The 13,323-nt window shown below is 30.7% G+C and overlaps 1 protein-coding gene across 1 annotated transcript; it reads right to left on the bottom strand.

The window, feature by feature from the left end:
• Nucleotides 1-704: 704 nt before the first annotated feature.
• LOC138341835 (probable E3 ubiquitin ligase SUD1) lies at nucleotides 705-1,082 on the bottom strand. The gene has a single exon (XM_069293783.1). The coding sequence runs from the start codon at nucleotides 1,080-1,082 to the stop codon at nucleotides 705-707; it is 378 nt and encodes a 125-aa protein (XP_069149884.1).
• Nucleotides 1,083-13,323: the final 12,241 nt, after the last annotated feature.

Here is a 13,323-nt window from a genome sequence, read left to right as displayed (position 1 = left end):
TAGATATTAATTTGAGATTGTTGATGATTTCAATTGTAAAGCATATTTATTCATATTCAGATAGTCTGGGATTTTATTTCTCTTTTTCTTCTATTATTTGACAATATGAATAGTAATTTCATCTTAGATAGCTTGTAGATTTCTTACATCGTATTATATCTTATTTTCTACAAGTATTGAATGGTTTATGATGTCTTCTAAGAGAAGAGATCATTGTTATTGTTTAATACTTGGAATCCTTAGTTATCTTCCTCATAATGTAATCGATGTTCTTTAGATTCATTTGCCTTATACATTAGGGAGTGTCTTACTAAAGAAATGAAGGTATCACTAATTTAGTCTTAAAAGTTGACGCTTTATGAATCTATTTGAAAAACAAGAAAGAATTTACTAAACCCTACACTCAAATTTATGTAGACTGAAAAATTTATAATGTAATTTTTTTTCTTTTTTCTTGGGAGGACAAACATGTAGAAATTTATAATCATGCCATGAATACCTTTGATGGGTTTTCACCTTTTCAGTGACTTTAAATAAGAAAGCAATAGGTTTCCACTTTTCATGACTGTGGATTCATTATCTTAATTTTGACATTGCAAGCTTATGGTGTAGACTATGTCATTTCAAAAAGCTTCCTTTGTGTGAGAATTACTCGATTTTAAGATTGTGGTTGGTTCTTATATTTATGAAAGTACCATATATTTTCAGGTTAAAGGAGAAGCAAACATCTCATACATCTGCTCGCATTGGCGAGCGTTACTGTGATTAAGCCATTGAAGTAAACAATCCTGGTGAACATACTTAATACTACCACTGCAAGCACAAGGATACCGGAGAGGATTATCGGCTTCACCAGGGTTCCGACAGATCCGACAAACATCCTCTTCTTCTTCGTCGTCATCGAACCTGCAGGCCAAAGAATTCAAATCTTTACGTGTCATCTGGTCCGTAGACAACCCTGAGGAAGAAGATGCAGACGGTGATGAAGACGAATTGATCGCATCGGCGGAGGAGCGTTCCGCCGGAGAAGTTCCACCACCGCCAACATCGTTCGAAGCCGGCACCGCCGTTGCGATCTCCATCAACGATTGATTTGATTTGTATCTCCTAGGGTTTTTTCTTGAAATCGTGACGATGCGATGGAGCTGTGGTTTGGTCCAACGAGAGGATCAACAAAATCGTGGACCAAGGACGTCGGTTTATCTTTTATTATTCCTATTTTATCCCTCAAAATTTGTGATTTATACGCGTCTCTTGTTTTTTCCAATAATATTTATACCGTTTTATTTTATCTAATATATAAATAACTCTTCAAAAGTTCATTTTAGACTTTTTTTCCTCTCAAAATAGTCTTAATATTAAATGACGATATATTTTTTTTAAAAGAATATTGTTAAAATATGAAGTAATATAAAACAAAAAAAATATATATTTTAAATATTTTTCTTATAAGTTCTTAGTTGATAAAAACGACCATTTCCTAGTCGGCGAGGAGTTTGACATTAGATATGGCGTTGGAAAGGTGAACCGTGGGACCCTATTTAATGCATATTTAATATTAGATTTTTTTGATTAATTTAAACGTGGATTTCTAGAAACAATCTAGAATATTCAAAAAAAAAAACAAAAAATCTGGAATATTCAATAAAAAATTATAAAGCAAAGGAACACGTATGTGAAAATCTATTTTAATTTGTTTCAAAAAAAGTTGAATAATATTATTTTTACTATTATACAAATGTTATTATATGTGACGGTCACAAATATTTAAAAACATATAGTTGCAAGAATACTACTATTATATAATATATATTTAACCATTGTTGAACCCAAAATTGATAAAAGTAAATTCTCATTTTACTTGTCATTTCAATATAATCAAGAAGATATATTTTTTTATGTTTTACTAGTAACAATAAATACTATTCTTCATTTATCATTTTTAAATATCCAATACTAAATATTAATCTGTAAGATATTAATATTAATGATTATTTATTTAGAGATGTGTCAAAGTTAAATAATAACAAATAAAGATGAACAGTAGAAATACATAAACTAATACATTTTGAAATTATAAAATTTGAAAAAAATTGTTTTATCTTTTTTTCTTAAAAAAACTCCGGACAGTGATAGAGAAAGAATATAATATATGAGAGTTTTTTTTAAAAAAAATTAAGTAACATGATATTTTTAACCTCTTGATTTGGTAGGAGTTAAAATAAGTGGGAGTCAAGAATCAGACACTGGTGAAGAATATTAGAGGTTTAAAGTCAAATTAAACTTTATGATAATAAATCTTAAATTTTAAGAAAATTCATAATTGTAAATATGATTTATATTTTATATTCCGGCATATTTAAATTTGAAGAAGTAAAATAAAAATACTCCTATGTGGTAAAAATATCAAAAATGTTATAAATTTTCATTTGCTTATAAAGGATAGTTGAGACTTAGAAAATAGAACTTGTATTTTGAAATTGATACCTTGATAACATAGTAATATTTTATTATCTCAATTTGAACTTTGGAAGAATGTAAAAGTAATATAATTTAAATTTATTTAATGTCGTTTATCTCTTGGATTGGACAACTAATTAGTATAAGAGTAAATTTCAAGTTTAACAATGAAAAAAAATACAGATAAAAATATTAGTTTTATTACAGAAAAAATAATAATATTAGAATGTAAATTAACTATACCACATTGGTTAAATAATTTTTTTTACAGTAAATATTCTGTACTTCCTATCCTAAATATTTATTGTAAAGGAATAGTAATATAGGATTAAGGTATTATTAATAATCGAAAAGTAGGGTCTTAAAATTATGGGGGGTGTAAAGACATTGCTTATATTGAAGATAACCGATAGTGATAGAAGTGGTTAGTTAACTAATTAAGTGTAATTACTTCTTATTTTCTTTTATTATATTGTTAGGTTCGGTTAGAAAAGTTAGTTAGATAGTTTGTTGCTATTTCCTCTTCTCATATATAAGTAGTAGCTCACACTTATTGTATTGGATCTGATTCATTTTTACAATATCAAAATTTCCCAAACTCTCTCTTAATATTTACATGGTATTAGAGCTGTGAATCAATAATTTTTTGATTCAATCTCATAGTTCGATTTTGATTTTGAAGTCAAGCAGAAACAGAATTTCAGTGGTTTGTAATGGTGATCGAAAATGCAACACCAGTGGTTCAATCGTCTGCATCAGCTCCTGCAGCAGAAACACTTGAGATGATAGAATCAAAGAGAAATCATTCTCTTCATCTTCATCCTTCGGATACTCCTGGATCTGTATTGACTACAGTTCAACTTACTGGTTCAGAAAACTACTCCGTGTGGAGTAGATCGATGATTATAAACCTCCGGGATAAGAGTAAGCTTGGTTTTGTACTTGGAACCTTCAGAAAGAGTGATTATACACCTGAGTTGGAAGAACAGTGGGAGAAATGCAATGCATTTGTCCTGGCATAGATCATGAATACAGTTTCGAAAGAGTTATTAAGTGGAATAAGGAACGATTTGATAAGGTAGATGGTTCTAGGGTTTACCAGCTTCACAGGGACATATGCACAATTCATCAAGGTAACCTAACTGTTTCAGCTTATTTTACCAAGTTAAGGTTGCTTTGGGATGAATTTGATGCACTTGTTCCACCTCCTTCATGTAATTGTGATAGATCTAGAATATATGTGGATCACATGCATTATCTGCGATTGTTTGCATTTCTAATGCGGTTAAGTGAGATCTATGGCCCTGCACGAAGTCAGATATTAATGATGAATCCTTTGCCAACAGTTGGCAAAGCATATGCCATGATAATTTCAGACGAAAATCAAAGAATCACCTCTGGTTTACGCTATGGAGGAGATGTAATTGAGGCCACAACATTATATGCAAACAGAGGTGGTTATGATTATAGAAACACAGGTCGTGGTGATGGAGACAAAGGTGGATATAATGGAGGTGGTTATGGTTATAGAAACACAAGTCATGGTGATGGAGATAAAGGTTATAACAGTAAGAAGAAAGTAAATTGGAACCTATTTTGTGAACACTGCAAGTTGCATGGACACACCAAAAATATTTGTTATAGGTTGGTAGTATATCCTGAAGACTGGAAATTCAAAAAGAAATTAGATACTGGAATGCCTATAAACAAAGGAAAGGGCATAGTAAATAATGTACAAGTTGATAGAAATGGTGAGGGAGATGTTTGTGGAGTAATCAATGAAACAGATAAAACTGAACAAGGATCACATGATCTCAATTCTGTTCGAACAAACTTACAAGCACTGGCAATGAAATCGACATACACTCCTGACCAATATCAAAAGATAATGAAGCTATTGAATGAAGAAAAGCAGGCTGAGGACATGGTCAACATGGCAGGTATTTCCAATAATTATGATATTTTACTAGAATGTGATAGAAGAAGAAGTTGTGATGATGCTATGAATGCGAGTAATGAACATAATATGTTTAGCAAGAAAGGTCATTGGATAGTGGATTCAGGAGCTACATGTCACATGACATCTAGATCTCAGAATTTAGATAAGATTAGCATAAACAACAAGAACACAGGGAGAAAGGTTTATCTGCCTAATAGTCAAACTACATTAGTTACACAATCAGGAACATGTATGATATCAACTAATGAAGTACTTGAAAATGTTCTAGTTGTACCTAAACTTAAACATGATCTATTATCAGTGTCCCAATTAACAAGACAGTTAAAGTGTTCTGTTCAATTCTTTCCTGAATTCTGCATATTTCAGGACCTCTTCAATGGAGAGGTGAAGAGGATTGGTAAAGAAAATGAAGGGTTGTATTACTTTCCTAGAAATCTGTCAGAAGAAAAGGCAGTTGCTGCAAATGTTGGTTATAGAAGTTCCATGAACAAGGCAAATTCACAGTTTATGATATGGCATTACAGAATGGGATCTCCTTCATATAGAGTCTTAAAGCAATTGTATCAAAGTGATACTGTAGGTTTATGTGATGATCGTCCTATATGCCCATTAGCCAAACAAAGGCTTTCATTTCCTAGAGTAGCTCTAGAACTAATGATGTTTTTGATCTCATTCATCTTGATATATGGGGACCATATAGACATACTACTCATAATGGTTTTAGATTCTTTTTAACTGTTGTGGATGATAAATCAAGGGTGACCTGGTTGTTCTTACTAAGACTTAAAAGTGATGTTCTTGCTACCTTGAAGTCTTTTTTTGTTTTAGTTAAAACTCAATTTAACAAGCAAATCAAAAGAGTAAGATCAGACAATGGTACAGAGTTCTTTAACAATGAATGTAAAGCATTGTTTACATCTTTGGGAATTGTTCATGAGAGTGGTTGCCCACACACTCCACAACAAAATGGAGTGGTGGAAAGAAAGCATAGACACATTCTTGAAGTTGCAAGGGCTCTTAGATTTCAAGGGTCCATTCCTATTAAATTTTGGAGTGAATGTGTATTAGCTGTTGTATATTTGATCAATAGAATGCCCACAAGTGTACTACAGGGAAGGTCACCATATGAGGATTTCACAAGACTAAACCACAATTAGATCATCTAAGAACAATTGGATGCTTATGTTATGCAACTAAATCTGTCGAGGAAGATAAGTTCTCTTCCAGAGTTGATCAATGTGTTATGATGGGGTACTCTTTAACTTAGAAGGGATATATACTGTACAATATGGCTCGAAGAAAGTTTATTGTGAACAGAGATGTTGTGTTCAAAGAACACATATTTCCATTTAGTCAGCTGAAGGATGAGCATATGAAAGTGTTCATTGAGCAGCCATTTTATGATTATGACACTGCTGATGTTCATACACCACTAGATGTTGAGACTTTAGATGAACATGTTGAAGCACTTGTTCCTACTGAACATGTTTCTGAGGACATTACTGAAGAGCATGGTGATGACAATGTGGTTTATATACCTGGTTCTGTGCCCAGAGTTTCTTCAAGAATGTCTCATCCACCTGTTTGGATGAAAGACTATGTTACTCATGTGACTGATTCAGGTAATCCTCATTCTTTAGCCAACTATATGTCATATAATCATTTGTCTAGATCTTATCAGACATATTTAAGTACAATGTCTGCAGAAGTTGAGCCCAAAACATATGAAGAAGTTATTCAAGATCAAAGATGGGTAGAAGCCATGAAACAAGAGATTGTTGCATTAGAAGATAATGGCACATGGAAGGTTGTGACTTTGCCTTCAGGGAAACATGACATAGGCTGTAAATGGGTGTTTAAAATAAAATGCAAAGCCACTAGAGAGATTGACAAGTTCAAAGCCAGGCTTGTAGCTAAAGGATACAGTCAAACTAAGGGAGTTGATTATCAGGAGACATTTTCACCAGTTGTGAAAATGGTTACTGTTAGAACTATTATTGCAATTGCAGCTGCTGAAAATTGGCAAATATTTCAAATGGATGTTTTCAATGTTTTTTTTCAAGGTGATTTAGATGAAGAAGTATATATGGAACTTCTTAAGGGTTTCATAAGTCAAGGGGAACATAAAGTTTTTAAACTAAAAAAGTCACTATATGGTCTCAAGCAAGCATCTAGGCAGTGGAATGTTAAACTCACTAATGCATTGTTGAATTATGGATACATACAAAGTCATTTGGATTACTCTTTGTTTACCAAGAGGAAGAAGACAACACTAGTAATTGTGTTGGTCTATGTGGATGATTTGTTGATTAGGGGAAATAATTATGCACTGATACAGGAGACAAAGCAGATTCTGCATCTTCATTTTAAAATAAAGGATTTGGGAGAATTGAGGTATTTCTTGGGAATAGAATTCTTTCAATCCGAACAAGGCATAGTAATGAATCAAAGGAAATATGCATTGGAGTAAATTTCAAAAACAGGATTATCAGGAGCTAGACCATCTTTAACACATTTGGAGACAAATATGAAGCTTACAAGTACTGATTATATGCAAGATGCCTCTGATGAACTATTTACTGATATAAACAGATATCAAAGATTGATTGGGAAACTACTATACCTCACTAACACTAGGCCTGATATTGCTTTCTCAGTTTAGTGTTTAAGTCAATTCATGCAGAAACCAACACTTTCCCATTGGAATGCAACATTGAAGGTGGTTAAATATGTTAAAACAGCACCAGGTCTGGGGATACCCATGAGTTCTGATAAACAAGCACAGCTCACTGGTTTTTGTGATGCAGACTGGGCTGCCTGTCTAAACACCAGAAGATCAGTGACTAGTTATCTTTTGAAGTATGGGAAATCTTTAATAGCATGGAAGTCTAAGAAATAAAATACAGTTTCTAGAAGTTCTACAGAAGCAGAATATAGAAGCATAGCAACATTAACAGTTGAAGTCGTTTGGGTGAATAACTTGTTCAAAGAGTTGGAGATGAATGTGCATGAACCAACTATCATACATTGTGACAGCAAAGTTGCTATGCAAATAGCAGCAAATTCAATTTTTCATGAACGTACAAAACATATTGAGATTGATTGTCATTTTATCCGTGAAAGGTTGCAACAAGGATTGATCAAGACAAGTTATATCATTACTAAGGAGCAGCAAGCTGATTTGTTAACAAAGGCTTTGGGAAGATCTCAACATGACTTCTTATTGACCAAGCTAGGTGTATTAAATGTTTTCAATACATCTAGCTTGAGGGGGACTATTGAAGATAACCGATAGTGATAGAAGTAGTTAGTTAACTAATTAAGTGTAATTAGTTCTTATTTTCTGTTATTAATATTGTTAGGTTCAATTAGAAAAGTTAGTTAGATATTTTGTTGCTATTTCCTCTTCTCATATATAAGTAGTATCTCACACTTATTGTATTGGATCTGATTCATTTTTACAATATCAAAATTTCCCAAACTCTCTCTTAATCTTTACAGCTTATGATTGAACGACTTCACAATCATTAATGTAATTTATGCCATTTGTTTTTTCATGTTTCCACATGGAAACAATTTTTCTCATTGTAAGGAATATATTTTCACAGAGACGATATTTTTAAAACGGAAATATACATATTTTTTTTAAAAAATATTCATCCATACAAAACATGCCATAAAACAAACACATTAACATATGTCAAATCTAGACTTTTGCTATTTTCAAATATCATTGGAATAAACTTGATGGGACCAAATCTCATAGTTTTCATTCCTTCGACATGGAGAAACGTTCATCGTTTACTGATAAAATGTAAAAGAAAAATAAAATAGCCTTTACGGTCATAACTGTTCATCCTCTATCAAATAAACTATAAAAGTAAATAAAATAACTTTTACGATCACAACAATTCATCTTCTACTGGATGAACTAGTAAAGTAAAAAATGCTTATACAACAATAACCATTCATCCTCCACTGAAAGAACTTCAAAAGTAATTATAATATTGATCAGTTGGGGGTTGTCATCAACATTATCTCATTTCCAGCTTGCTTGTACATGTCTTCTACGGTGAATCTTTCGGAACATTGAGCTACTCCACTTCCACCTTTAGCCTGAATATACATGAAACATGTTTTTAGAAGCAAGCAATAATAAAAACAACAATAATATAGTCACTATATATGTTCATATGTTTATCCATATGATCTTGTAAAAATAGAAAGACTATTCAGGTAAAACAATTTAAATAATTTCTAAACATAATCTATGACTAAACTATATGTAGGAGCAGATTGGGAATTTCAACCTCAGGATGAGACTAGGTGGGAGGAGGCCTTTCTAAAAAAAAGAAATATATATATATATATATATATATATATATATATATATATATATATATATATATATATATATATATATATATATATATATATATATATATATATATATATATATATATATATATTATTATTATTATTATTATTATTATTATTATTACTTCCATTTCTTGTGAAGATTAATGTTCAATTAGATGTGAAACTTATAAAAGACACGTTTCTCAAACACCCAATTCAAAATAATTTCTCAACGCGTGTCATTCTTCAATTTTCTGACCAATCAAACAAAGGCACGTAAAATAAATCGAAGATTGTGCTAAGTAAAAACCATAGTTCACAGTGTTCAAAATGGAAAATATATTATTTCGACGAAAATGAAAGGACTTACATGAGCTTGGATCATGAACATTCTTCTGAATTGATCAGATGAATTCGAGTAGACACAATGTCAATTTTATGTTTCTCCAAAACATAACAAATGAGGTAAATAGTCTTGGATTCTTAAGACAACACACACTAATATGTGCATCTTCACAAGCTACATTTAGTACAACATTTGGGGAACTCCATATAATAAAACCTGTTGGAAAAAGTGGACTAGAACCATGATTAGCTTGTGTAATAGCTGTAGAATTACAGGTTGATCCATGATCACCCGCATAATTCTCCCACATATTAACAACTTTTTGTGAACCCGTCAACATGATGTTATTTTCTTCTAGCCTTTCTAGCTTTTGGCTTTCAAGTTTATTAAAAGTATTCTGCAACTTTTGAATGTGGTTCACTGCTTCATAAACTATTTTAGACTTATCAACCTGTATATACTAAATAATATAAAATTAATTTAATTTCTACTTCATATTGCAAAATCAGGTTTTTCACTAATATATATTTTCTTGACTTACTTCCTTAATTAGTGAAAAAACTAATTTTGACAAATTAAGAATAGAATTAGTACAAGTTGAGAATTTCATATTCTTATACTAGAAGAAAAAAAACAAAGAAATATATATAGAGTTTTTTTTTGGGAACATATATATGAAAAAATTTGAAATTCTATATTGTTTTATTCTTTTACTTTTTTGGGTAAACAAAACACATCTTATTATTCAATTTTGAAATTAACAGGTCGATATGTGCAAATTAGTAATAGGGAAATGTGTATATTACCAAATAAATTTATTCCAATTGTGTCAAAAGTCATCTATCATACTCACACAAATAGAGACTGCATCTTACTATTTCAAAATCTCACTCGTAAAACTATAGTGTTTGTTGTTGTGTTACACACACACACAACACATACACACACACACCCACGCACACACACACACACGGACACACACACATGCACATACGCACACACGCATGTACGCACGCACAATCACATATGAAATTTAAAGGATTATCATATGTAATTGCCAAAAAGAATAAAAAAATATATAATTTTAAAATTATTTTACAAGTTTATATTTGAAAAAGAAAAAGAAAATAATCTTTACGGTCATAATCGTTCATCCTCTATCGAATGAACTATAAAAATTAATAAAACAAGATTTACGACCACAACAATTCATCTTCAACCAGATGAACTTAAAAAGTAGACATGCCTATACGGCGACAACCGTTCATCCTCCACTGAATGAACTTCAAAAGTAAATATGATATTGATCATCTTGGGGTTGTCATCAACATTATCTCATTTGCAGCTTGCTCGTACATTTCTACCACGGTGAATGCTTCGGAGAATTGATCAACCCAACTTTCATCTTTAGCCTAAATATACATCAAACATGTTTTTAGAAGCAATCAATAATAACAACAATAGTAATATTATCAATATATGTACATGAATCTTGTAATAGTAGAAAGACTATTTAGGTAAAACAATTTAAATAATGTCTAAATATAATCTATGACAAAACTATATGTGGTAGCAAATAGAGATTCAACCTCATGATGAGACAGGTGGGAGGTGGCATTTTTTTTAAAAAAGGATATATATATATATATATATATATATATATAATTTCATTTCGTGTGAAGATAAATGTTCAATTAGATTTGAAACTTATAAAATAAAAACAACTATATGTTTCTCAAACACCGAATTCAAAAGAATTTCTCAACGCGTGTCATTCTTCAATTTTCTGATCAATCAAAAAAAGACATGTAAAATAAATCGAAGAGTGTGCTAACTAAAAACCCAAGTTCAAAGTGTTCAAAATGACCAATATTTATTTTGATAAAAATGAAAGGTCTTACGTGAGCTTGGATCATGAACATGATTCTGAATTGATCAGATGAAATTTGAGCAGACACAATGTCAATCTTATGTTTCTCCAAAACATAACAAATGGTGGTAAATAGCTTTGGCTTCTTAGGACAACACATTAATATGTGCATCTTCACCATATACATTTAGTATCACATTTGGTGAACTCCATGTCATAAAACCAGTTGGAATAAGGGGACTGGCACCATGATTAGTCGGTGTAATAGCTGTAGAATTGCAGGTTGATCCTTGATCACCCACATAATTCTCCCAGCTATTACCAACTTTTTGTGAACCCGTCAACCTTATGTTATATTCTTCTAGCCTTTTTAGCTTTTGACTTTCAAGTTTTTTGAAAGTATTCTCCAGCTTTCGGATACGGTTCACAGTTCCATAAACTATTTTAGACTTATCAGCCTGCATATACAAAAAAATATCATATTGTGAAATCAGTTTTTTCACTAATTAAGGGGAAATAAGTCAAGGGAATATCATATGTAATATATATATATATATATATATATATATATATAATTATAATTATAATTTTGAATTATTAATTTTGAATTATGTTTATTACGCATCTGAGTCACAAAAATCTTATAATTATACGGATTAAGAAAATACTTTTTTTTGACAAATTTAGAATGGAATTCGTATAATTGTTGAAAACTTCATATTCTTATGCTACAAGAGAAAAACAATAAATTTATGGAGCTTTTTTTGTAACTATATATGCGAAAAAATTGGAGTTCTATATTGTTTTATTCTCTTCTTTTTTTTTTTGGGCAAGTAAAACATCTTTTATTATTTATTTTTGAAATCAACAAGTAGATATGTAGAAATCAGTAATAAGGAAAATGTTTATATCACTAAATAAATTTATTTCAGTTGTGTCAAGGGTCTATTAGGCCCCAAAATTTGAAGGGCCCAAGTTACATTTTCATCATGTCTCCTTTAGTAAGCTTTCTAAAAAGAGAATCGTGTCTGCTTTAGTAAGCTTCCTAAAATGATTCTCCAAAGATTTATCTACTCAATTTAGAAAGTTAAAAATACGAAACAATAACATATGAAAATTAAACGGTTATCTTATGTAATTGCCATAAAGAATCAAACAAACAAGTAACTTTTAAATTATTTTACAAGTTTCTATTTGATCTAAAAAAATGCTCTTCATTTTAAAATAATTTTTAATTAGTTGATTATGATTATTAATTTTGCAGAAGACAATAAAAGAAAAATGACAAAAAAATGTTTCAGATTATCACAAAATTTATTGAATTATATCCTTGTTGATAATTGATAAGATATCGAATAATAAAATATAAGATATGTCATGTAAAAAGAACTTTTTACCTTAGAAGGGAGGTTGGGAACCAAAGCATGAAGAGTCTTGAATAGAATCCACATCTTCTTTCTCCTTTCTCTCTCTGTCCATTTGTGTACCTCATGTTTTGATGCTCTTCTAACTTCGGCTTCATCAACACCAGAATTTGGTTCAACAATTTCCTTACCATTTTTTTTCGGTTGGCTGAACTTCTCTTTTTGGCGACATTAACACTCACTTCAACCACCTCATTAATAACTGTTAATGGCTGACAAGTATCAGACCCAGTCGGATCTAGAAACTTGTTACCCTCTGTAATGACACGGAAGGTCATTTTTGGAAATTTTGAATATTTACTTAACTTGAGTTAATTAATGGATGAATAATTGTACATAATTGATTAAATTAATAATTAATGGGCTAAAGTGATAAAAATTTTAAGACCTTATACCTTTTAGACTATTTAATAATAAAAAAAAATGGATAAAGTTTCACCACTTTTAGTACATAAATAATTCAAAAAAAATAAGGAAAAGAAAAAAAAAAGGAAGAAGGGTTTCTCTGCACTTGCGGCTTACGAACTTCTTAAGGTAAGTTTTCTTTTCCTTTAATCATAGATGTGTGCATATAGCCATATTATATAATAAATTATATATATGTGCGTATAATAATAAATGAAGATTGCATATGAGTAAAAAAAATGCAGAACAAAAAATCACGTGAATAGTTAAAAATTATGGAATCATTTGAATCATTTGGATCAATGATTGGTTCATGATGAGCCAATCATTAGTGGATCAATTATTGGTTCATAATGAGCCAATCATTAATGGGTTGAAAGGGGAAAAAATATAGTGCAGAATACGTTAATGGCATCATTAGGCGTAAATTTCAGAATATTAGCTATTATATTATGGTGCAAGTTTTGATATATTGGTATGTAATTTAAATATTAGATGA

Source organism: Solanum lycopersicum, chromosome 1 (assembly GCF_036512215.1).
Source record: "Solanum lycopersicum chromosome 1, SLM_r2.1".
Taxonomy (NCBI): Eukaryota; Viridiplantae; Streptophyta; class Magnoliopsida; order Solanales; family Solanaceae; genus Solanum; species Solanum lycopersicum.
The sequence above is the reverse complement of the archived record's forward strand: the minus strand, read 5'-3'. Positions and strand labels throughout refer to the sequence as shown.

Excerpts from the sequence above, each read along its gene's own strand:
- LOC138341835 (XM_069293783.1), bottom strand. The coding sequence starts at position 1,082 with ATGGAGATCGCAACGGCGGTGCCGGCTTCGAACGATGTTGGCGGTGGT.